General features: G+C 49.5%; 10 protein-coding genes across 10 annotated transcripts; 8 read left to right on the top strand and 2 right to left on the bottom strand.

Moving 5' to 3' along the window:
* Positions 1-923: 923 nt before the first annotated feature.
* LTR64_005991 (uncharacterized protein) lies at positions 924-2,641 on the top strand (the record flags this gene model as incomplete). The annotated part of the gene is made up of 3 exons (XM_064900326.1): positions 924-1,773; positions 1,830-2,279; positions 2,361-2,641. 3 exons carry the CDS (start codon positions 924-926, stop codon positions 2,639-2,641), a joined length of 1,581 nt encoding a protein of 526 aa, XP_064753638.1.
* A 154-nt stretch (positions 2,642-2,795) lies between these two features.
* LTR64_005990 (uncharacterized protein) lies at positions 2,796-3,479 on the bottom strand (the record flags this gene model as incomplete). The annotated part of the gene is made up of 1 exon (XM_064900325.1): positions 2,796-3,479. The coding sequence occupies one exon, from the start codon at positions 3,477-3,479 to the stop codon at positions 2,796-2,798; it is 684 nt and encodes a 227-aa protein (XP_064753637.1).
* Positions 3,480-5,624: 2,145 nt separating this feature from the next.
* On the top strand, positions 5,625-7,085 carry LTR64_005989 (uncharacterized protein; the record flags this gene model as incomplete). The annotated part of the gene is made up of 1 exon (XM_064900324.1): positions 5,625-7,085. The coding sequence occupies one exon, from the start codon at positions 5,625-5,627 to the stop codon at positions 7,083-7,085; it is 1,461 nt and encodes a 486-aa protein (XP_064753636.1).
* Positions 7,086-7,325: 240 nt separating this feature from the next.
* Positions 7,326-8,711, bottom strand: LTR64_005988 (uncharacterized protein; the record flags this gene model as incomplete). The annotated part of the gene is made up of 1 exon (XM_064900323.1): positions 7,326-8,711. One exon carries the CDS (start codon positions 8,709-8,711, stop codon positions 7,326-7,328), a length of 1,386 nt encoding a protein of 461 aa, XP_064753635.1.
* A 797-nt stretch (positions 8,712-9,508) lies between these two features.
* On the top strand, positions 9,509-11,175 carry LTR64_005987 (uncharacterized protein; the record flags this gene model as incomplete). Its single annotated transcript, XM_064900322.1, has 2 exons — positions 9,509-10,948; positions 11,137-11,175. 2 exons carry the CDS (start codon positions 9,509-9,511, stop codon positions 11,173-11,175), a joined length of 1,479 nt encoding a protein of 492 aa, XP_064753634.1.
* A 1,217-nt stretch (positions 11,176-12,392) lies between these two features.
* On the top strand, positions 12,393-13,773 carry FDH1_2 (formate dehydrogenase (NAD+); the record flags this gene model as incomplete). Its single annotated transcript, XM_064900321.1, has 4 exons — positions 12,393-12,554; positions 12,608-12,783; positions 12,829-13,373; positions 13,424-13,773. 4 exons carry the CDS (start codon positions 12,393-12,395, stop codon positions 13,771-13,773), a joined length of 1,233 nt encoding a protein of 410 aa, XP_064753633.1.
* A 571-nt stretch (positions 13,774-14,344) lies between these two features.
* On the top strand, positions 14,345-15,556 carry LTR64_005985 (uncharacterized protein; the record flags this gene model as incomplete). Its single annotated transcript, XM_064900320.1, has 1 exon — positions 14,345-15,556. The coding sequence occupies one exon, from the start codon at positions 14,345-14,347 to the stop codon at positions 15,554-15,556; it is 1,212 nt and encodes a 403-aa protein (XP_064753632.1).
* Positions 15,557-15,827: 271 nt separating this feature from the next.
* Positions 15,828-18,085, top strand: LTR64_005984 (uncharacterized protein; the record flags this gene model as incomplete). The annotated part of the gene is made up of 2 exons (XM_064900319.1): positions 15,828-15,850; positions 15,994-18,085. The coding sequence occupies 2 exons, from the start codon at positions 15,828-15,830 to the stop codon at positions 18,083-18,085; spliced, it is 2,115 nt and encodes a 704-aa protein (XP_064753631.1).
* A 415-nt stretch (positions 18,086-18,500) lies between these two features.
* On the top strand, positions 18,501-22,319 carry CTR9 (protein required for normal CLN1 and CLN2 G1 cyclin expression; the record flags this gene model as incomplete). The annotated part of the gene is made up of 1 exon (XM_064900318.1): positions 18,501-22,319. One exon carries the CDS (start codon positions 18,501-18,503, stop codon positions 22,317-22,319), a length of 3,819 nt encoding a protein of 1,272 aa, XP_064753630.1.
* Positions 22,320-22,701: 382 nt separating this feature from the next.
* Positions 22,702-23,181, top strand: LTR64_005982 (uncharacterized protein; the record flags this gene model as incomplete). Its single annotated transcript, XM_064900317.1, has 2 exons — positions 22,702-22,726; positions 22,808-23,181. The coding sequence occupies 2 exons, from the start codon at positions 22,702-22,704 to the stop codon at positions 23,179-23,181; spliced, it is 399 nt and encodes a 132-aa protein (XP_064753629.1).
* Positions 23,182-25,211: the final 2,030 nt, after the last annotated feature.

Here is a 25,211-nt window from a genome sequence, read left to right as displayed (position 1 = left end):
CGGGGATCTGAATGTTCTCCGGACTGCAGTGGTCCGGTAGCTTTCATCACATTTCCTACCTGGCATGATACGCCATAGTAGATTTATCTGGATGAAGCTCTGATCTCGCTCGTGTAGTGTCTGTTTCTCCGCAGCTTGATTGAGATCGAGGACAAACTTGAAGGAAGCGTTGAAGGAGAGCACCTCGGTCGTGCTTGCCTTTCTGGCGGACGTGAAGGATTCAAATCTGCACGTGATATGTCTACCTCCTCAACATGTCAGTGGTGCCGCATTCTTTTCCTGTAACAATATACCAAGTATTTGATGGTCAGACATGAACTTCGAACAAGGGTCTTACCGTTGTTGCGGCGTCCTCGCCAACTCCGCTCCGTGCCCCTTGTTCGTGTCACCAGTCATATGATACTGATCTTCAGCATTACTTCCTCTTACTGTCATTTAGGCTTAGAACTTGCATGGCGCCAAGGCCGGTGGGAACATGCTACTGAGGCTCTTGGCCTGCTTCACTTCGACCAGTTCTTGATAGTGCGCATATAGTACGATCATGCGGTCGTGTTGGCAGACTAGCAGCCTGAACCTTGCCTCTTCAAGCAGACTTCCAGCAGGAAAAGCTTTCCCAGACCGAGATTTGTCCTCATATCGATCTAGCGGGAGAACACCGACGAGGCTGTCTTGGCAGCTGCACGAACATCCACCAGAAGACACAGGGATGAGAACTGTGTTACTACGAACCTCCGCATGGGGTACCCCGGAGTTTCTTCGCAGTGGGGAGTGCCGACCGGAGACAGTGCTTATGAAAGTTGTGCTCCAGGGCCAAAGCCTGCCGCCCGATCCCACAGGCTCGAGTATATATGTTTTCGCATCACCTTCGCTCAGTCAGCTCGATATAGCTGTGTCTGAATCTGCTGAGATTACGATCGACAGCAATGCCACGCAAATATCTTGGAGGTTCTGGTGAAGGACTGACCGTATGGATTTCTATAGCAGCAAGTACCGTGTTGATTTTCTACGGATACGATCAGGGTGTCTTCGGAAATATACTGGTTAAGGAAGACTTCCTCCATACTGTTGGGAACCCTTCGGCAACCGCTCAAGGTACCATGACCTCTGTGTACAATCTTGGCTGCTTTGCTGGCGCACTCTCGACTTTATACCTCGGAGATAAGCTCGGAAGACCCAGAACACTCATGTTGGGTTCGTCGATAATAGCTCTCGGTGCCATCGTTCAAGCTGCTTGCTACAATGCTCCAATGATGTACGCATCCCGCGTAGTTGCTGGCTTGGGGACAGGGATGAATACTTCCACCGCTGGTGTCTGGCAATCTGAAACTTCCAAGATGCGCAGTCGTGGCAAGCTCATCATCATACAGATGGCGAATTGCATCACCGGATTCGCTATCTCGAACTGGCTCACCCTCGGCTTTAGCTTCGCGCCTGGAAGTGTGTCATGGCGGTTTCCATTGGCATTCCAGATCTTCTTTTCTGCACTCATTTGGATGATGTGTCCTTTTCTGCCGGATAGCCCAAGGCTACTGATTCGCAAAGGCAAGTTCGACGAAGCATACGAAGTTCTGGCAGCCCTCGAAGGCCATGGTGCTACGGTCGATTCACTATCTGTTAGAACGCAGTTCTCGATCATCAAAGATGTGCTTGATAAGGAATATGCGCAGACCTACACATGGTGGCAGCTTATTACAAGCAGGGGGCCTGCAGGAGTGGTCAGGAGAATGATCCTCGGGGCTTGGATGCAAGCAATGAACCAAATCTCGGGAATTAGTAGGCTTCACATTCCTGCTCTCCTTATAGGCACATCAAAGCTCACCATGTTACAGATGTCACATCATACTATATGACTTACGTCTTTATAAATGCCCTGGGTATCTCGGAGCTGCTCTCTCGTATCCTGGCAGCGGCGGGGTCAATGGACTATCTGTTCTTCTCCTTCATGGCATACTTCGTCATCGAACGCTTCGGGCGCCGGAAGGTCATGATGACCTCCGCTACTGCCTGTGGTATCTGCTGGATGGTTATCGCAATTGCTCTTGGCCTCAGTGAGAACGGGAGAGGTGATCCCTACAAGCTAGGCATCATTGCGGTCTCCTTTTTCTTCGTGTTTTTCGCCTCTTTCGCCTTGGGGGTATTAGGGGTTCCGTGGCTCTACCCTACCGAGGTGAACGCCCTTGCGTACAGGGCAAAGGGTGCAAGTCTCGCTATGTCCTCTAACTGGTTGATGAACTATTTGGTAGCTCAAGTAACCCCTCCTGGCATTGCAAATCTTGGTTGTAAGTATCTCATGGCGGCCAGCCCTGTTCACAGACTGCCACGTATGTTAGTGTAAATTATTGAGCTGACACAACACATAGGGAAGTTCTGGCTTATTTGGATGGTTCTTTGCTTCTCCTTTGTCCCCATCACCTATCTTTTCTACCCTGAGACAGCAAATCGTTCGCTCGAGGATATCGATCGCTTCTTTGGCGACAATCACGACATCTTTGTGTTCAACAACAAAATAGCCACACAACTACACAGGCCAGCTATTTACGAAGAGGCAGATCAGGAGATTGCAGCAAGGAACAGAAAGCTTCATGACGAACAAGAACCAAGCACGAAGGGCATTGAAGTGACGATGGTGGAAGAGAAGTGATCTCGCAATTCCGGTGTTGCGAGAAGTATGGTAGGCTCGACCAGATGTCATGATCTGCACGTCTATCTTGAATTCCTTTGGTAGACATCTGGCCCCCGTCACAGAAACCCCATCTTCGAATACCACTCTAACAATAACCTCCCCATCAGTTCTATCAATCTATACTTCCATTGCTGGCAACACCTTCTTCCTCCTCAACCTCAACCTCCTCTTCGTCACCGCATCTCATTGCCTCGATCTTGCTGCAGAAGAGCTTATCTTTCCGGTCCGCTTTCATCCTTGCAAGCTCCTCGAATGTTCGGCTTGCGAGCATTGCTGGGCGGTAAGGCGTCGATTTTACATCTTTCGAGTCATCGAACCTTCCCGGCTTGTCGTCTTTGCTTTCTTTGTCCGAATAGATCTCGAAGACATTCTTATCCAGATCGATGACATATGCCCGCTCACAAAACAGGTAGTCCGTGACGAACTCGACTTCTCTGACAATCGAAACCTGGTTCTTGGCGTATGCAATCGAACTCAGGACCCCTGAACTAATAGTTCTGGAGAATGATGGCTCTGCAGCATCCGACTGCTCGTCATCTGGGCACTTGACCATGTTGTTGTCCAGTGCTAGCCTCAGGGCAGCTATGTTGTCCTTTGGTGGAGTTTCGCTGGCGCTAGCTTTGGTTACCTCAGCCTGGTCGCTGTTCGGATCACCCCTGCGCGGTCCAAAATCATTGTTGGTGATGAAGTCGATGATGTCCCGTCCTTGACATGTTGGATAGCCATCATATTGTCCGTATTGAGCTATGGCCCATTTGCCTTTGTACCAGACTAGAATCAGGTGTCGAGTGCCCATAATTGCTTGTTGGTGGTTATTGAATTGGTTTCTGCCAGATGAAATCAGATGAATTAGGTTTTGCTCTCAGTCTATATAGCAAGACATAGCAGATGCCAAGCACAACGCCAAGTGCGTTGGTCGTCGCTCCCTTGCAACTGAATCAGGCCACAGCAGGCAGCGCTTGCTTATTATTGGCTGCTGTCGGCTGCTGAGAGTGCATTGACAACGTAGCAAGGTAGGTATCACGATGATTTTGTTAGAAGCAACACAGTTTTGTGAGATACCTGCCATAACTGTCACGATTCATGAGTCTGTCGAAGATCTATCACGAAGACCGGGCCAAATCAGGTCTCGTGTGGTGGTACGAAGATGGGAGAAGAATCGTGGACAAGAACACAACTGAAATGATGGGAGATGTAAGTCGACATGATCAGAAAGTGATTTCTGTACTTTGCAAGCGTTGACAACTGTCTCCATCGTGGTAAGATCGGGCCCGTTGCTGTCGTATATGCCGTCGTATCATACAGAGCTCTGTGGATGCTATTTTGCGTTTCATCTCCTCCCACCACCCGCTGCAATTGAGCCATGCTTTCCCTCATGGTCGCTACTCAGTACGGTGTGACTGGCGCGACGTATGCTCTGGGCATCGGTGGTGGCAAGTGTTGCTTCTCCCCCACAGGTCCTGTATTGGCCGCACCTGCCTCGAGATCTCGCTGTCTTTCTGAATTTGTCGTGCTTATCGACGGATGTCGAGCAAGATATGCTTCTCTCGCCCTGCGATCCTCCTCGATTTCCTGCATATCCATTCGCATGCCCTTTCTGTAGTGGCGAGGAAACCACCACCAGATGAATGCGAACATTAGAACACATATAGCACCAAGGATACCTGCTGGTATAGCGGCAGCGGAGTTACCCATGGTGTTGCGATTGCTCTGCGATGCTGACTTTTGAAGCACTCGATTGATGAATGTGCTGGCCTGCACTCAAGAAGCGGATTATGGAGGTGTGGAGGACTTTATGCGGAGTTATACTCGTATCTCAAATCTCGGACTATTGAGTTACACCAAGCTTTTTCAGAAGTACCAACAGGGATTTGTGGCTCTTTAAGGAAGCAAATTTTGCCATATGGAGGAAAGCAGAGATTATATCTGCCAGAACTATATCGCCGCAAAGTCAAATAGCAGTTAGTGAGTCCTGCTAATCCATGACGACCACTATTCGAGTAGCAGTATCACGGCATCTCCTAGCCGAACCACGCGGGGTACCTCCACGATACGACGCTGCCTGTCAAAGATAGCGCGAGCGTCTCTTCCAGATGTGGGTTTCCTCCGAGCTTAGATCTGATAGATCCTAGTGAGAGACAGAATAGGAACCAATGGAAGTGAACAGGCACGTTGCTCAGTCAGTAGAGCACAAGAATACGACGCAAATGGAATGACTTCCGTGGCTCTCTTTACGTTCAGGAAACGAGGACGAACCACGTTCTATGAACAAAACAAATACTGGTTTACCAGTACTATGTGCGGTATCTCCGAGCTCGACAGGCCGGACGAATCACGCCTTCAATGGCTGGTATACAATCTGCTAATCGTAGTGGTCTGAACCTATAATTTAAGTGATCGTAGCGAAGTGCAGCGGAAGCAAGCTATCACATCGATGACAATGAGGATATACCAGTGTTCGAACGTGTTATAGCGTTCGTAAGGCAACACCACCGTGACCGCCTTGAACACCCTGAGGTGTATTCGAGGCAGAGCGGTGATAAGAATAACGCGAACCTCGCCATACATCCCTGATGAGACGATAGCTGGTGAACCCCTGGGAACCCTGTAATTCTAGTACTAGTTATAGTTGCTCGAGCCCTAAGACGGCGCCTATAACCTTATCGGGAAAGTGCAACGAGGTTCACGTTATTATTATCACCGCTCCGCGAGGATCCGGAGCGAACCAGTGCGAGCCTCACGTTGCCGACATCCTCCCCTTAAGGTCCATGTGATACAGCAATATGGTCGAAAAGTGACACAAACATTGTACCTTCCTAATAGAGAATGTCAACAACTACGTACTGAATACGCACTGGAGTCGTGCCATTTTCTCTAAACGATCAGTCCGTATCGTTGTAATAACCTAGAATCATGGATTGAGGAAGGTTTAATATACAATATGGACGAGACACGTATAGATGCAGCGCCAACTCCAGCACATATCTTTGCATATCGTGCCTTTCGCGGAGTTTTCTACCAGTCGCCAGATTCGTCCCCAGTCAGGCGTACAGAAGACCGCATTAACCTGGAGAGCAAGAAAGAGAATGGTCCGATCCCACCTACTCGAACGTCTCGATTTGCGACTTCTCCTGTGAACACTAAGCGCAAAGGAGTTGAGACAGATTTAGCATCTCTCAATATCAGTCTCACACCCAAGAAACAGAAGACCATTCCAGTGTCTCCTAGCAAGAGCATATTGAAAAAAGCGAATGTGCCTACACCACGGAAATTGGGACTCAGGGACGTCACTGTGACCTTTAAGGATGCAAGAGCGAGCATTAGTCCCGAACTCGCCAGACGAGGTTCACCACAAAGAGTGCGTTCGCAGCCACAAAACAATAGTGATGTGTTTCGAAGCCTAGTATCGAAGAATGCCTACCCTACAGGTGCCTCCATAGAAGCCGCAATAACCACGATGCCACGCAAATCGGTCCCCGACTTTGACCTTGGCGCATACAAGGCACAGACTGAGAAGGAAATTAGGAGGTTGATGAAGTATGGGCAAAAATGGAAAGAGCAAGCTAAGCGGTACGAAACTGAGAACTTGAATCTACAAACCTTGCTGGCAGATGCTCGCAAGCAGAATGAGAGGCTCAATAATAGACTATTGCAATCTCAGCAGCTTGGGGCTGTTCGGTCCCCATCCTTGCGTGATCAGGTCAAGCGCAAAGCCTCGCTACAAGAGAAAACGAAGGAGCTGTATACCATTGAGCCACATTTATGGCGCTCCTTCGAGTCCGAGACTACGCAAGCCTTGGAGAAGAGAACTGCTCGAGCTTATGCAACAAATGGTTACAAAGTAGATAGCAATGTACAAAAGACCAGCGACCCGACGTCACGAACTGCAGAGCAAGATGTATATGGAAGACCTCACCAACAGCATCACAATTCTCAACCGTCATACACGACCACTGCTGGAGCTCCACGGTCGGAAGCACTCAAGCATAGGACAAGTACTCCCTCAGAGAACAGGTCGGCGTCAAGATCAGATTCTGACCTTTCGGCTATGGAAAGAGCTCAATCAACATCAAGGGCCAAAGATGTGGATGTCCAGACGCCAAGAACGAATTCCAGAGCATTGATGTCGTTGACCGCAAACACCCACCACCGGGACGAACTCTGGAAAACTCACGAACTTTCGCAAACCCGAGCAGTGAGCAATCCCGATCCTGGCAAGGCAGAAAGACTGGCGGCCGCTCGTTTGCGACTACAACATAGGCGGCAGGCGCGAGGCACAAGTATCAGCCTTAGTCCTACAGGGACGGGTGGTTCAATCAGTACTCAGGCTGCTCTGGCAACAAAGGACTTGTCCAGCATTACTGAAAGAGACAATACTCAGGTGGATTGGGTGGGTGTGTAAGAGACTATCATTGCGACATATTGCACTGAGATATTCTATTGCTGTGCGAACGATTTCTATCACGCGTGGTTACGAGTAAACTATCTTCTCGGGAAAGCGCTCTGCAAGGTCACCCAGATAGTCAATATGTGCCAGCACGCCAAGGAACCTGGTTAAACTCCGAAGCGTCGCAATCTACAAGGTTTAAGTTGGAAACGAAGACATCAGAAGTGGATGGTACAGTATCGCTCTCGATAAACTCTATCCTAGACTCTCCTCGTAATTGCCACCAGCTGTTCCTCCCAGCACAATTCCATCCGTCTGAGTACCTGCACTCCTACCCATTGCCACAGTACTCGTACCAAAACGATCCTGTTCTCTTTTCAACCTCTCCTCTTGCTCTCGCTGAGCCGCCTTCCTCTTCTTCTCAATCTCCGCCTGCTCCCTACTCTTCACACTGTAATACTGCAGGAACGCCAGTGTCATGCTCGCCGCAGCACCTATGGCTAGCGCTGCTCTCCTAGTCAGGACCCATCGGAGTCCTTCAACCTCGGACCTCGAATCTGAGTTGAGGTCTACCGAGATGCGATATGACAGACTCTGTATTTTCCCATCCACTTTCCGCTTCTCATCAGCTAGACCTAGCTTACGGTCATTGAACATGCCCTTGAGTTCTTCGCGCATGGAAGCGACGTCGTTTCCCACCTTCTGATTAAGTATATCGTATTCATGCTGTAACTGTGCTCTCTGACTCCGCTGCTTTTGCGCCTCCATGAACCGCGACGTCTGCATCGTTGTCTTAAGCTCGCTGCACGCTGCGCGGAATAGATATGTCTCGTTCTCGGTGTCGCTCTTGCTTACCAGGCCTTCTTTTGCTAGGTCGAGGTTCTGCGCAAGCATCAGGCGGATGGACTTCATGAGTATTATCGCTTGTTTTGAGGAGAAGGTTTGGTCGGGTGACGCATTGGGGTCGTGGGGGTTGGGCGCTGCCTCTTTGCAGAGTTCTTGGACGAGGCTGTAGGTGTCGAAGTGGTGCTCGTATGGAGAGGCTTCGAGGTGGGGGTGGTGCGAGGAGGCGCCATCTGCTTTTACTTCGCTTGGGGAGGGGATGGAGAGGACTATATCTAGCTCTCGATTGGGTAATGGACCGTCGTCAATACTTTGCGGAGGTTTTTGAGGTGGTGGTTGTTGTTGTTGATGCTGCTTCGGTGCTGGCTCCTCAGGCTTGACATCGGTAGCTTGCAGGGTATCTTCTGGCTGAGGGCTGGAGTCTTCCTTCTGCTCGGCCTTCTTCTCGACGTCGTTCTGTTTCTGTACATCGCGTTGTTCCTCCTCCTTGTCTTTCTCCCTATTCTTCTTGTGCTCTGTCCTTTTCACCTCAATATCTGACGCATCTTTCTTCGCTTGCTCTGTGCTAGGTAGATATGGATCACTGGGCTTGGGTGGTGGTGGCATTGCCGGTGTCGCAGCTGGTCCATATCGCTGATAGCCCTGCTCCTGTTGTAGCCTTTGACTGGAAGTATGCAGTTCGTTTATCCATGATAACGCAGTCGGTCGATTGCAAATACTGTGATATGTCTGTGGTCGGCAGCTTCTAACAGCGCGAAAGAAATTGACTGTCAATATAGGTGGCTTCGCTGTCGCCATGCTTCTCAAGCGTCGAAAGCTTCGTGGAATCTCGTGGTCTGAGGACTCGCTTCTCTATAGGTTTAGATTCTTGGGTTAACGAGAAGATATCGCTCGCCAATGCGGGATCGGCTCGAAGGACAAAACAAGCGCCAAGACTGCTGAGGATGGATCAACGTTGAGGCACGCGGGCATCATCAGGAGGAAGCTTCCGCGACACGTCCCGGCCAGCAAAAGCGTCAGGGGCAGACCCGCAAATTTGCTGTGACAACCCAACAAGTCCAAGGTTTTGCTGGCCAGGAGATACCAGACTTGTCGTCAAATAGGAGTGCTGCTTTTGCTATGGACGTTTGAGAGTAGCGAGTGACGTGGGACTAACAATGAGGTCGCTCTTGTTGCTCATCGTTGCCTCGTGCAGCCAACATGATGATGAGACAAGTAGCTTGGACTTATCTTGCGACAATCCAGCCTGCCAAACAGGGCCAATGGCAACACCCATCACCATATGGTAAACAATGCACGACTTTGATGGAAAGTCACGGAAAATTCAGTCTTTACAAGGTGATATAGCCGTCTTGTGTGAGTGAAGGTGCAGGACAGGCCTGCACGGCAGTGAAAGCACAACACAAAGCTTCACTGCCGCGGTGGACTACAGTGTCCATGACATGTCGCTCGGCGAAGGTTCTGTAAGGTGGCTTCTATGCATTGTGCAGCATGCAAACTTCAAAACGTTTGTTGTTAGGTTTTCTATATCTTTTGAGCGTTCTAACTTTGGTTCTCAAACCCTACTAAAACCTCTTACAATCTAAGTATCCAGCATGGCCAGATTGAGGGGCATACAAGTGCTAATCCAACAAGCATGCCCACAGAACACGTGGTCCAGCCTTGAAGAAACAGATTTGGAAGACAGTGTGAAGGATATGGCCAATTCTGCTGCACGCTGGTCAACTGGTGTGGAGGCCTCCTCAGGACTTTTTCGATTTCTTGTTGTCGTGGAGAAGGGCTTCGAATGGAAGGGAGCTACTGGTCTTGAGATTATCCTTACCTTTGATGATGGCTACTTGCTCAACGACTACCGCACGCTCGCGATTAGACCTGAAAATGCATCCCACGACATGGATGTGAATCCAGGTATCCACCCTATGAGCGAGCGTCCTCCCGATGGCTGCTTACAGCTGGAGCTCAGTAATGTTGTCCTTCCATGGCCAGAGGATCTGTCAAGATCGGAGTATAGACAGGCAAGTTTCAGCTTTGAGACACTGAATAGAACACAGAGAGTCACAGGTAACAACTCGAAGAGACGCGAGTCCTTTTCTGACATAGGCATGTTGAAAGTGCAGATCACTCCAGTGTTCATACGTCCAGCTTCCAAAGACACGCACATCGCACATAACTCTAACTCGGATTACCAGGCGCATGAGACTTCGCTGATGAAAGCGAAGCCAGGGGTGAGCTTGAAGGCTGGGCTGCAATGGGGGATCAACCCTGTGCAAGGTGTCTGCGCATACTCAGGCGGGAGTTTTGGCGTTAAGAAACGCACCTTCATGTTTTTCTATAGGGAAGATGGGAGGTATGTTAAAGTGCCTGAGTCTGAAATTGAAGTTCAGGACGAAGACGACAGAACCGCTGGTCGATTCAGGGCGTCCTCCCGAGCGACCTATATTCCTGAAGAACCGTCAGATCAGGCACAAATGTCCAGTGTTGGGGTTGAACCCATTCCTTTCGACCCCACCTCTCACGAGAATGCCAGTGTGACTCCTGAGAACGGTTCGTACTCACAGATACATGAGATATTACGCGCCTTCGAAATCGAGAGTGCTCGGAAGAACACAGAGAAAGAGCAGCTTATTGTAGAAACGCTTGAGGACAGGAATGCAGAGATTCGGTCTGAACAGCAAAAGTTACAGGAGCAGAAAGATGAACTAGTTCGCACAGAGGATGCATTGAAGGCAGAGCTAGAGCAGAACAATAACCGGATTGATACAGCGAGAGCACGTCTTCAAGATGTTCAGGGAGGACGCCCGTCAATATCAGTTGACGAAGTCGAACACGTGTTCCAAATCCTCAGAAATGATAGGCAGAGAGAGGCGGAGGAGGAGCTGCGGGAAGTGGAGGACAGTGTTGAGAAAGCCAGGAAGCGACGACGAAGTGCACTGTCGGCAGGAGACCGTCCCTCCAGTCATCGAGATAGTGGGAGGTTCGAGGGAAGGTCTCATAAACCTGGCAATCGATGTGACGAGAAGAAGTACAGCAGCATGGTGTGTCGGATTATGATTTACATGCTGGTAAACAGTGAGAGATGTGAAAAGCTCGGGAAAGGACAAGAGGGTAGTAGTGAGAGGTCATCATGTGTGGTCTAGTCGTTCTTGTTTGGATGCGTATCAAGCTGTTGGCTTTCTTGGAAGGCACGTTCGTGTTCCTAGCATACAGATAGGTTCAGTAACAGATCTACCAATACATCTCCGGCATCGGCTTCTACATGTGATTGAGATTTTGTATTTGTGCACAGCCAAACCTGCGGCAGATCCAATACTCATAGTGTCCAGGGTACTGCTTGGATTCAGCATACTATCACGGATAGAAAGTCCTCAATGAGCTCGCTGAACTTTTACCCTTTCAAGCATTGAAGGAGCTCTGGCGAGTCACCACCGAGAAATCACCGAGTCCAGGTACGAACACCAGCACCTGCCACAAGGCTCAATTACAGGGGAATATTTCAGTGTTTTGAAAGCTTACCGCCAGGAAAGAAGACCGCAAAGTTCTTTTTTCAGTACTGAGATCTAGGTCAACGTGAAGCTGCTGGTCGAAGCATAATTTAAAGCATTTGTTGACTGTCTCCGACCGTTGCCGCGTGTCGCAAGCTCTCCCCGCGTCAAACGAGTCAACATTGCTTTTCTCCGGATTTTGAGCACTACGCAACGCGTGTTGACTCTACTGGTGTAGTTGCCTTCCACTTGCTGGGTTTTTGATAATCTGAAGATTTGAAGTGCCGATTCTCGCGTCTCGCCCTGCAGAAAGTTTACCCGGTACCGTTCGTGCCTTTGAAAACGGTTGTTGCTTCGTGGACGAAAGCAAAGTGGAGATACGTGGAGAGCAGAGAGGGGAACATCACGTAGGCGATGTCAGAGGTGTCGCGATTTGCATTTCTCGAAAAGCTATGTATCACGGCATGGTTTGGATGCCACTTGCGTTGCATGGACATGATACCTGATGCTGGTGGTGGGGAACGAGGAAAAGTTCGAGGTATATAGAGGAGGGGAGCTCATGTAGTAATGAATGAATCTTCTGTTATTTATCCTGCATCGCACCTTCAGTTTGTTTACGATCCGAGAAGGTTTTTGGGTATATCGACAGCGTAAACGATCAGCAAGATCTTACTGCTGCCGCACAGGTAAGCAACCCTTCACCGAGTCCACGTATGCTTTTGTCTATCATCCGGGGTCAAACTTCATCAGACTCAGGCCTGGATTCGCAGTTTAGGCGTCATTAAGTCCAGCTCCTATCTGTGCCTCACCTCTGCATCCACCTTCGAACCTTCCGAATCAGGCATGACGCAACGATACTAAGTTCAAGCTGCAGATCAACCTTGAAGCTCGGTGAATACAATACAAGCTATATTTCCACCTCACGAGTCCTTGAGCTTGAGCTTGAGCTTGCGAGTCTCTTTTTCTCGAAGATCGTTGAAGGTCACAAGTCAATAAAATGGTATTTGCACGATCTTTGGCACGCCCAGCCAGCAGCTTGTTGTCTGCTTCCCCGCATTTGGGTCGCCGGGCTCTTCCCAAAGCTTTCGGCACACAATTCAGCAGATCACTAACAGCATCTGCTTCTCGACAGGGCAAAGTCCTGCTCGTCCTATACGACGTAAGCTTCCGAGGTATATAAATGCGAAAGAGACCATACTGAAAGACCTGCAGGGCTTTGAGCACGCCAAACAGCAACCTAGATTGCTCGGTACCACAGAGAACGAGCTCGGTATCCGAAAATGGATTGAAGAACAAGGCCATGAACTCGTCACCACCTCCGATAAGGAGGGAGAGAACTCAGAATTCGACAAGCACATCCCAGATGCCGAGGTCATCATCACCACTCCGTAAGTGAGGAAGTCGTAGCACGCTACTCTGTCTGACGTGTGCAGCTTCCACCCAGGTTATCTGACCGCAGAACGATTGGCTAAGGCTAAGAAGCTGAAGATCGCCATTACTGCCGGTATCGGTTCGGACCATGTCGATTTGAACGCTGCCAACAAGACCAACGGTGGTATCACAGTCGCCGAGGTTACTGGCTCCAACGTCGTTTCCGTCGCCGAACACGTCGTCATGACCATCCTCACCCTTGTCCGAAACTTCGTCCCAGCCCACGAGCAGATCGAGAAGGGTGACTGGAATGTTGCCGCAGTCGCAAAGAACGAGTTTGATCTCGAGAACAAGGTCGTCGGTACAGTCGCTGTTGGCAGAATTGGCGAGCGTGTCTTGCGAAGATTGAAGCCATTCGAGTGCAAGGAACTCCTGTACTTCGACTACCAGCCACTTAAGCCTGAGATTGAGAAAGAGATTGGCTGCAGACGAGTTGAGGACTTGGAAGAGATGTTGGGACAATGTGATGTTGTCACTATCAACTGCCCTCTCCACGAGAAGACTCGAGGTTTGTTCAACAAGGACCTGATTTCCAAGATGAAGAAGGGTATGTCATCATTTTCCTGTCTCATCGCATACATACTGACATGTTGCCAGGTGCTTGGCTCATCAACACCGCTCGTGGTGCGATCGTAGTCAAGGAGGATGTTGCTGCCGCTCTCGAGAGTGGTCAATTGAACGGTTATGGTGGTGATGTATGGTTCCCACAACCAGCACCCAAGGACCATCCACTGCGATATGCAAAGAACCAATGGGGTGGTGGTAACGCTATGGTTCCTCACATGTCTGGTACATCGATCGACGCTCAAGAGCGATATGCTGCTGGTACCAAGGCTATCTTGGAGAGCTACTTCTCCGGTAAACACGACTACAGACCTGAAGATCTCATTGTCATCAACGGTGACTATGCCACAAAGGCTTACGGTCAGCGAGAGAAGAAGCAATAGACGTCGCAGTGATTTGCGATGAGTAGATATGCAATACGAGCTGTGGAACAGCGCACGCGACCCATTGCGATCTAAATGAATTTAGCCTCTTTTGCATAATGGCCCCACGATCCTGCCAAGAATATAGAAAATATGAGGCATGCTCTGAAGTGACAAACCTTCCCTCTTGCTTTGAACTGCCAATGCCTCGTATTGCGCTCCAGAAGTGTGGCACATCCTGATAGGAAGATGCGCAGTTCATGCTGCATTTGTTGTTCATGCAAGAAGCCTAGCCTCACCACGGTTCTGGTCAAGCGATGCGGAATCACTGTAAAGCTCAGGGCAAGCGCAGAATGATTGGTCAACCAACACATACTAGGCAACAACTGAAGTTCTGCATTAGTATCAGCAGTTGCGTACTAACCATGAAAATGAGCAGGACTTGTGACAATGTCCACCGTGTGTCTGCTTGACTGACATTCATGTTATCTGTATCTACCTTTGACAATATTGTGCTACACTGCATACTACTTACTGATGACAATCTAGAATCGTCATAACTTATCGCAACGTAATGAATGAAGCTGGAACAATGGCTGCTACCCTGGGGTTGAGATGGGCTCTGACGGTCTATGGCATGATAGATCTTGTTGTGCCATACTTGCTTGGACGAGAACTCAATGCGCGACGGCTATCTTTCAACCGTCGTGTCGGCGATATGTTGCTTCGAACACGATTTACGAGATCACGAGGTCGGTTCCTTCTGAGACGACTAAAGCATGGCATTATCAATACGGTACGGCCGCCAAAGTCTCCGCTACTGAGTCTACCTTACGAAATACGCGAGCAGATCTACCGAGCTATGTGCACATCAGAGTCTGATGGCAGAGTCATTGGACTTATGAACCTTCTATTGATCGACAAACAAATCTACCTGGAAACCCTACCAATCATCGACCAAATAGAACACGTTATACGAATGGGCGACCTCCAAGGATATGAGGTGAGCGACGTCGAATTCATGGGCCTGCCGAAAATCCTGAAGCTGGAGAAGAGTTTCGATTGGCACATGGCGAGCTTGAAGCACTTAGTCCTGGAGGTCGCAATATGTGGTATTGGCAGCATGACTCCCGACTGCTTCGACGTGAACATATCACACAATGCTAAGGATCAGTGGCGTAACCTCAAACGCCTGATAGGTATCTGGCCAGAGATTCGAGAAGAACCACTGACTTCCATACGGATTGACCTAAGAATGTCTGAATGCAGCTCCAAATGCAAGACATACCGAGCAGATTTCATAAGAGTCATACGCAACTTCAAGAGAACAAAAGTGTGGGCAGAGACAGGCGACTGTGCAGTACACCGTGGCAATAGGAGTTTGTTGCTTCCTCTGGCGAGAGCGTTCAATCAGGGTCGGAGAAACTGGGTGAAGCAGAGCAATGTGGGCAACAACCTTATTGTCAATTATGATTCGCAGGTCCTCAAGAACCACGCTGCAGAGGCAGGTAGCGAAGGAGATCAAGCAGAAAAATTCAAGAAGCAGCGAGCGAAGTGGAGCGTCATGCCTACAGCCGATACCAGTAGAAGTAATTCTGCAGTGTGGCCCGAGTGGACTGGCAAGGAAGAAAAGTACATCGAGGATAAGATGCTGCAGAGGACGAGGGATTGTGACGATGAGTATGAATGTCGAGAGTGTCTGGCCGTTTTCGACAAGCCCAGAGATCTGAGGCAACACATCGCACGTGGCCGGCAGAGGGTTGAGAGCAAGCAGTCCCCAAGCACTGAGGTGAAATGGTCGTGACGCAGGGTTGCTCTTGTTCAGCTGCGGATCGGCATGCGTATCTCTACTTGGAGGAACAGCGCCGGTATACCATGTATCTTTGAAGTGGAAACGCGACTTTTGGCTTCATACGTTTAAGACGTTTGTAATATATATTACGTGTGAGAAGATCCAACAGATCGTTTCGATTTTATTCACTGTTTTGAGGAGACCAGTTTCTTCGGCGATCACCCAATTGCCTGTGAAACCATATGCGCGCCACATATTATCGGCAATTGACGTTGCAGATCACATGCTGAACGACTGGTCACAGGGGTGAGTCGATCCTCGTTAACTAATCGACGTCACTGTCAGCACGATGGGAGATTTGGACAACTTTCAATATGAGCGTGCCTGATTCTGGTAAATACCTGTGCCATGCAAATGCTGCGTGAGTTTCTCAGTTTCTAGAGATACAGATCATCGAGCAAGATGACTGCTCAATTCTTCTCAAATCTCCTGTTCACGAAACCGGATATTCACACCGCGAAAAGACAGCTCGATTACCCTCTCTATGCCGCCGATTTCGACCCACTAAATCACCATTTCCTCCTTGTAGGAGGTGGAGGGGGCTCTTCCTCCACCGGCGTGCCGAATAAGATCACACTACTCGACACATCAAATCGGTCGGAGATCAAGGAAGTTTCTGAGGTTATTATCCCAGCAGAAGAGGACTCGGTGGCTTCTCTGAGGGTAGCAGACTCAGATCCGCAGTCGCTGCTTGCGTATGCGGGTATAAACAGCTCGCAGAAAGATCAGAGGACTGGAAAGAATGAGCACTTTAGATCCTTTCGCGTGCCACTGCCTGCGCGGAGAAAAGTGGATGGAGGGGAGGTTACTGTCAAGAATTTGATGGTTGAGCCTGTGCAGTCACTTGCGCGGACGAGTCTCTTCAAATCAGCGACTGGGCTCAAGAATGAATGCTACCAGCGTGTATTGAAGTTGTCACCGCCCATCGTTGATGAGTTTGTACCGGCTGGGAGGGACGGACTAGAGAAGCCCACCAAGACGCTGAAGAGGAGGCTCGTCACAATTGCTTCTGGACTGGCTGAGCAGAATGAAGTGATCACATTTCCAGCTGAGGAGTCACCTTCGAGGGGAAACGTGATCTCAAGGCTCGGTTTGGAGAAAGAGGAAGCCAACGATGTCGACTTGACGAGTGTCGACGACACAGGATCAGCTTATGTACTAGGCTACTGTACAGATCACATACTGTATCTACAGCAATTGGCTGGTGCAAAAGGTACCAGAAACTCGGATGGCATACCCGTGTTTGAAACGGCCACTGGCCCTCAAGGACGCTCCAAGATCAGAGCACTGCGGTTTCTCAATTCTCGATATTTGCTATTGCTCCAGAATAGAGTCAACCGTAGTGGAGCCGAGCTGATTGTGTTCAAGATCTCCAAGGATTATGCCCAGGTACAACAAGTCTTGGTCAAGTACATCAACAACATGAAACAGGCAGTTGGGCTCGACACATGCACATTGTCGAAGGATGAAGGCGGTTCACAACAATTCGTCGTTTCCGTAGCTGGCCAGGACAGCTCACTTCAAACCTACACTCTAGATTATGTGGGTGGAAGAGGTATGACACCCTTTAAGCAGTACGCAGACTTTGTCGACGTGCACAGTGGTCCAATCACGAAGATAAGCTTCTCGAATTTTATCTCTCCGAGTTTACCTATTACTGGAGACACACCCCCACAATATATTCGCCTAGCGACAGTCGGAGTAGACAAGCAGGTCATAGTGCAGACGCTACCGTTGAGACCTAGTCCGGCAACAGGTAGTGGGAAAACACGTCCTCGCTATGTGTTGGTGGCGGCCAGTCAATTCGGCTCGACACTTTACAGCTTGTTCGTGGGCTTTGCGATATTGATACTCGGTCTCAGCGTGGTTCTAGCATTCTTGGAATTGCGAGGAGCAATACCACCTATTATCGGAACGACCAGGTTCTTACCACAGAGGTGGCAGGAGCAGTACGGACGCAGCTATCCATACGCTCACGATAATCCAGGTCCAGTGATACCCGAGTCTATGCCAGCAGCAGCGCAATCTGTGATAGATCGAATCAAGTTGTCAGAAGCGACGCCGATCATCGAGAAGCTGGAGGAGATACAAGATCGTGCCAAGCTTGCGGCAGCTACTCCAATCATTGAGCAAATGCAAGAAATGCAGTCGTCTATACCTTCACTGGAGACAGTGCAGGACACACTTGTTGGTCTTGTATCTCAGAAGTCGTCGAACGATGAGCACACCGATAAAGCCGTCATTGTTCGTGACGCCGCAAATCTTGGTGGTGAACTATCTGCTGAGATGAGACACGAAGCTGAGATCGTCAAGGAAGGTACGTTGAAGAGGTGGGAGCATTTGACACAAGAAGACCAACGAACTTGGAAGCAGAAGCTAAAAGATGCTGGACACTGGACAGAACAGCAGGGTGAGACGGTGTTGAAAGGGGTATTTTTTGGACAGCTTGCTGGGATAGTAGGCAACATGGTGGGTGGTTGAGAAAGGTGCAGAGTAGCGAGCGTGACTTAGCATATCAACTACAGCATAACAATTAATTCAACCAGGGAAGAACACCTCAATGCTGCGGCGACCTATCACGTGCAGAACGTGTTTTCGCCTGCAAACACATCAGTGAAGTGAAGCGCAAGTCATTGATTGAGACTTAGGGTAAACGTCGGCTGTAATATACACGGATTGCCCTGTGTCACTGAGAGATGTTCAATTGCTACTATGTCTACATGCACTCTTAATTTACCCACCACGCGCGTTCTACTCTATCTTCTCCTAACAAAAGGTCTCTACTTGACGTTTTTGCGAACAGTATTCCTCCCGAGTCACTTCTATTCACGTTCGAGACGATGCGATACGACTAGTTCACATTAAAGGAATATAAATTGAGTGGACGGAAGCAAGGATGGCAGGAGTTAATGGAGCAGTCGACGAGGCTCTCAATAGAGACTACGACTCTTTGTTGAAGCACGCAAGATGGTACAATGCCCCTCAAGCCATAGATATACCTATTGGCGAAGAAGGAGAAGAAGTCGAAATCCCCCTGCAAGATCTGGAAGAGCCAACAGAGTTGTGCCAGTTACTAGAGACCGAGAAAGCAGAGCGCAAGCACTGGATCACGGTAGCACTTTCTTATGCGAAAGCAAACAAGCTCGACTATGCTCTCGAAGTTCTGCAGCAGGCACAAAACATCTTTGCAAGGGGACTGCCAAAGGACAGACTACCCGTCTTAGGCTGCATATCATGGATCTATCTTCTCAAGAGCAGGAGAGCGCCACGTGTCGTCAGTGAGGCACAAGATCCCGACACCAAGACGAAAGAACACTACCTACGCGAAGCCACCAATGTCATGAACGAAGCGATGCGAATTAACCCTGCTCATCCTCCGCTCTACCTTACCCGTGGTGTTGTCAATCTCCTGCGAGCTGCTCTTGCTACATCCACTAAGACTGGCCAGGCGGCCGAGAACGAAAGAGCAGATGCAATCAACCAGGCTCTCAAGTGTTTCGACGAGGCAGTCAGGTTGTCCGACGAACGAAATTTGTTGGCTCTTATGGGTCGCGCACGATCACTATATCTGTTAAGAAAATACTCACAGGCTCTAAACACGTATCAAGAAGTACTGAGAAAGCAGCCTAAGATGAAGGACCCTGATCCACGGATAGGCATTGGTGCTTGCATGTGGCAGATGGGATATCACGATCATGCGAAGACAGCTTGGGAAAGAGCTCGACAACTTAATCCAAACTCGAACATTGCCCATACACTACTCGGCATCTATACCTTGCGAGAGAGTGAGAAATATGGCACAGACGATAGACGTTTCGAGACCCTATATAGTCAGGCAATGGCAGATTACCTCAAGAAAGCCTACAGTCTCGACAAGCAGAGTTCGCTCACTAGCGCCGCTTTTTCGACTTATTTCCTGAACACGAAGCGATGGGATCAGTTGGAGGCCCTGGCGAAGAAAGCCATTGAACAGACAGACATAAACGCAACTGCAAGTGACGGCTGGTTCGTTCGCGCCAGGAAAGAGCACGAATTGGGCAATACTCAGCAAGCTAACGATGCCTACGGTCGGGCTGATCAGGCAAGAGGTGGCCAAAATGCTGGCTTCTTTCCTGCCAAGTTCGGCCTCATTCAGCTCACGATTGAGTCGGGTGATATTACAAGTGCTAAGTTCAGACTTGAAAAGTTGTTCGAACGCCACAAAGCACTTGAGATCATGACCTTGCTTGGATGCATCTATGCCGAGGACATCTTTGCTGCGCAAAAGGCCAATCCAAAGGAAGATAAGAGTGCCGAGTACCGCAAAGCTATTCGGATGCTGGAGACTGTACGCAAGAATTGGAAAGACGACAAAGCAAAAATCAAGACGAAGCCTGATTCTGCTGTGCTATTGTACCTAGCTCGACTGTATGAGATGGAGGCACCGCTCGAGAGTGAGAAATGCTTGGCAGAGGTCGAGAGCCTGCAAAGACAGGCTATCACTGACGAGCAGCATTTCGACCCAAATGCCGAAGACTTCAACGAGTTGATCCAGGAACACATGCCACCACAGTTACACAACAACGTTGGTTGCTTTCTATATCGAGATGAGGCATATGAGCAGGCCTTACAGCGATTCGAGATTGCTCTCAATGCCACTCTCAAATTACACGAGAAGCAAATCGAGGAGAAGCAGAAGGCCGAAGATGCTGGCGAGAATACAGCTGATCTGGATGTGACTGATACCGATGCTTTGGTCACGACAATTTCCTACAACCTTGCTAGGACTCAAGAAGCACTGGGCCAGAGACAGCACGCCATTCGAACCTACGAAGGTCTGCTCAGCAGGCGGCATCCAGATTATACTGATGCTGCCGCACGGCTTGCTTATCTCGCTCTCATTGAGTCGCCACAGGACGCTGGACCCAAGAAGCTGAAAGCGATGTTTGATGCTGATCATGGTCATCCTGAGGTTCGTGCTCTGATGGGCTGGTATTTCCACAGCTCAAAGAAGAAGACGGCCAATATTGCAGAAGATCAAGAGTTCAGACACCACAAGCACACGCTGCAGCAGTACGACAAACACGATGTTTACTCTCTTATTGGTATGGGAAACATCCACCTTGCCATTGCTCGTGACATGCCTCGAAACACTGAGCCCGAGAAAGAAAAGCGGACCAAGATGTACCAGAAAGCATACGAGTTTTTCGACAAGGCTCTGCAACTCGATCCAAGAAACGCCTTCGCTGCTCAAGGTATAGCAGTCGCTCTTTGTGATGACAAGAAGAACTTCTCGGAAGCGCTTCAGATTCTGGTTAAAGTCAAAGATACGATTCGGGATATTTCGGTGTTCCAGAATTTAGGTCATGTTTACTGCGAACTGAAGCAATATTCTCGCAGTATTGATAGCTACGAGACAGCTCTGCAGAAACAAATACAGCAACGACAGAAGAGGCACGACTCTTTGCAGCCTTCTGTAAATGGTGATGCTGGTGAAACCACGAATGGTCTCAACGGCCATGCTAAGGCCGATCACAAAGAAGATGCCCAAATCCTGGCCTGCTTGTCTCGAGTCTGGCTTCTGAAAGGCAAGAACGATAAATCAATTCTTAGCCACACGACTGCGCTGGATCTGATGCAGCGAGCTCTTGCTACCGCACCTGATTCGCCACATTTGAGATTCAACGTGGCCTTCATACAATTTCAGATTGTGCTGCTCGTCAACAGCCTTTCGGATGCAGAACGCACCCTTGATGACCTTGTCACTGCCAAAACCGGGCTCGAGGAGGCCATTGCCACTTTCGAAGAGGTAGCAACCGTTCCAAATCCACCATATCCCAAAGCCATGCTTGAACAGCGAGCTGCGATGAGTAAGGGTACGATGATGAAGCAGGTCGATCGTGCGATGCAGCAACAAAGTGACTACGAGCGAGCGAACACCGAGAAGTTGGCAGAAGCGAAGCGGAGACGTGAAGAGGAACTTCGAGCTCGAGATGCAGCTGCGCAACGTCGAAAAGAGGAGGAGGAAGCACGTGAGGCCGAGGTGCGCAGAAAGAGAGAGGAATACCAGGAGGAGGCTGCTCGGAAGGCCGAAGAATTCCGTCAAGCTGCGCTAATAAGAGAGGCAGCAGAGTACACGACCGATGAGGAGACAGGCGATAGGGTCAAGAGACAGAAGAAGAAGAAAGGAGAGGGCAGGAGCAAAAAGAGGAAGGCAAGAGATGACGAGGACGGATTTATCGAGCACGACGAAGACAGCGATAGTCAAGCAGGCCATACTGGTGGTCGCGAAAGAACACCGATCAGTGGCACCGATGATGACAAGGAGCAAGACAAACAGCCTAAGAAGAAGAGGAAACTCGAAAGAAAGGCACGGCCAGTCAAAGAGAAGCCTTCGCGGAAACCAAAAGAAAAGGAAGGCAAGTTCAAGAGTCAAGCTGTCGTGGTTGACAGCGACGACAGTGAGGAGGAGGCTGCAGAGACACCACAAGGCAGTGGCTCAGAGGCAGTCAACGACGCACCGACCCCGAAGACTGGTGGCGAGGATGGGGATGTCGATATGCAGGAAGACGACGCGCAGTCCGGGGCAAAAACAAGGCCTGCACCACGGCAGAGGAAGCAATTGAGGACAATTGCGGATGATGACGAGGATGAGGAGGGTGAGGACGTGCCAGTAGTGCCTTCCTCTGTACCAAAATCTACGTCGCGGGTTGTGGAGGACGACGACGATGAATAACAATCTCTCAGTCTTCTGCAGAACCTTGAGGACAAGATGTAATAGAATTTTAATGGTCTGTCTCAAAAACTTACTTGTATTTCTATACCTTTGTAATAGTTCAGGCAAGCTAGTCGAGCGATTGCAAGATAGTGGCAGTGAGGCTCGAGCAATACTAGTAGTACACACTTCTCAGACGCGTACTTTCTCACGTGGCTTCGCGTCATGGAGATATTTTTTTATACCCATGCGGAAGAACAAATTTGCCGCGTCATACATGCCCTGAAGCGTTCCCACAAGCAAGGCTATTGCTTAGGTCGTACTTGCCTCAATATCTCGGTACTCCAAGCTGATCAAACAGCAGACATTCATTCACTTGATTGAGATGCGCAAATAGGCCATCATGCCTTCGTCATGTAGAGAGTTGAGTAAGTGGCTCCCTTTATCAGTCCCTACAACCAATTTGCCTCAATGATACATACATACTCGGAATCACTAACAACGACCAGGAGCCGCACTCGCGGCATGCCTCCAGAACTCCGACTGCATCATGGTCCAACACCACACCCCCCTCGAATGTCTCTCCCCACCTCTCAAGGACGAACTACCCATACAATGCCAACAGATCCAGCGAGGCTTCCGCGACTGCAAACGTGGAATGGTCGATATGCGTAAAAGGTTCCGTGGCAACCAACCTGTTGGAGCTTCGCTCGAGCTCGAAGCAGGGACTGATGGTAATGTTCTTCCGCCTGGTCAGATGGTTGAGGGAGTTGCGGCGAAGAAGTCGGGACAGCTGTATGGTGGGAAGCCTGCGTTTGAGTCGGTTAAGGAACGGAGTGGTGATGAGGTGAAGATTGATTTAAGTGAGTCGAGAGGATTGTGATTGGCGATACCAGAGCTCTGCAATTATAAGGACTCATGTCTTCATGAAAGCCAAAGAGGCTGGTTCGTCAAGTGGAAGCTCAAATCACAGAGTCTCGCAATCGGTGCTGATACGTATATGGGCATCTCGCTGGAGGCACCAGCCCGAAGAGTGATGGTGTGGCAGGTCTATACACCATGTGTTCGTGCCATATACACAGCCTCGCGCAAAGCGTTCCACCTGATTCGGACGAGTCGGGCTGTCCTCTACATCAACGAAAGTGCTAGGCTCACCTGCATCGATCTTGGAACCCAAATCTGGTATAGGATCTCGGCTTCAAGATCGCTGTTTTGCAGTGCCGAGGTCATAACACAATTTGTCCAGAGAAGCCGCTTCATACTTGAGACACATATACTGTTGGACCGGGATTTGACGTCTCGAGTTTGTCTCAATATCGACGGAATTGATCGGCATTCCGTGTCATGTGGCAAGGGAAAAAGCAATAACCATGAGTACGATCGTACTCCTTGCGGCTGACAACAAGACCTGGTACCTGTTAGTGGAGGGACCGCTGCTATTTTGACTAAGGAACATGGAACATTAGTGGTACGCTTTCAAGAACTCGAAACCATGTTCAGTATGCCTTCGCTTCTGAGCAATACGAGTCCGGTCGTTGTGTGAGATTGCATCGACCTTTCTCACTACGATCGCTCGCCGCTTTCGAGCAGCGACTCAAGCCTGTGATCGGTGGAAGTTTGTGCTTGGAAAAAAAGAGTTCTGAGGTCTTGCGCATGCTTGGAGATTGTGAAAGACATTGCAGAAATGGGGAAACTTAGTGTTTCGAACAAAGCTACGTTATGCAAGTTCGAGGCCTGTCGACTCAGGAAGATGGAAAGACAGTCTTCTTCGTCTATCCATATTCACGAACAAAATAGTTCAAGTCAGTTCTCGAGATACGTACTCTACCAAACAGGGAAATCATACCTGCCGTGCCATCACGTGTAACAAGAGCTGCTCTCCATCTTTCTTCATTCACATTACTTGCCAGAGCTAATCACTGCAGAACCTCACCACTGACCCAAACAATGTACTCCGTATCCTGATCCTCCCAGAACACCAACGCTGTGATCCCAATACTCTCTTTCGCCCGAAGCGCTATTCACACGGGCCTGGTGCTGGAATATGTGTGGTAGGCACTCATCTCGTCCGTTCGTGCCCAGTTGACAGATAGGCAGCTAATGGGTTTCAGGTCGGCCGGCTGCGATGAGTAGGAGCCGATGGCTTGGAGTTGTCGAGATAGGTAGTATTGTAAAACAGTCTGGACGTCGTGGAACGTCTTCTGCTCGCTCTTGCTCTGTGGCGGGGTGGTTAGGAGTGAAGGAAGGCGCATGGCTCTATCTTGCTTTTGAATGGTGTCTAATACCATTATGGAAGGCGTGTTGACGATGTAAGTAATCCAGGTGTCTGTGGGGGATTTGGCTATGGGGATCCTGCAAAAGGATGTTCATGAAGAGAAGCAAACAGAGTATTTCTGCACTTTGGGAGGCCTGGCTAGCGCTATCGAATTCAAGGTTTGGTATACTATAACCTTGAGCACTTCAATGCTTTGCGAACCGGGATTTTGATTGCTGCCAGGATGTGGCCGTTGCTGGTTCCTTGTCTTTCCACAGCGCAGCAAAGGGTACTGGCATTACACAAGACGAGTAGAGTTACCATTTCGCTACTGTACGGCATATGTGCTCAGCGTCCACGGCTCGGGCTATGGCCTATCATGTGCCTGACTGCTGCTTCAATCATGCTGTTTTAACACATGTAGCCCGACCGCTCGCTGTCTTTAATAGCTAAACATGGTTCCGATGAGTGACCACGAAAACCTTGAAGCAACATGTCTCAACACGTTGTCCTAACCTGTCCAAGAGAAATTGGAGTAGGCCATCCATAGGACCCAACCGTCTCTGAAGCTTCGCGAACTCATCACGCTCTTCCCGGGTAAGTATTCTGGGCGCATGAGGTGACACGCACCAGGGCCTGTGCCGACATCGTTCGATGTC

This window comes from Lithohypha guttulata (genome assembly GCF_036872675.1).
Source record: "Lithohypha guttulata strain CCFEE 5908 chromosome Unknown scaffold_4, whole genome shotgun sequence".
In the NCBI taxonomy this organism is placed as follows: Eukaryota; Fungi; Ascomycota; class Eurotiomycetes; order Chaetothyriales; family Trichomeriaceae; genus Lithohypha; species Lithohypha guttulata.
Note: the sequence above shows the minus strand (reverse complement) of the source record. Positions and strands in the feature narration are given on the sequence as shown.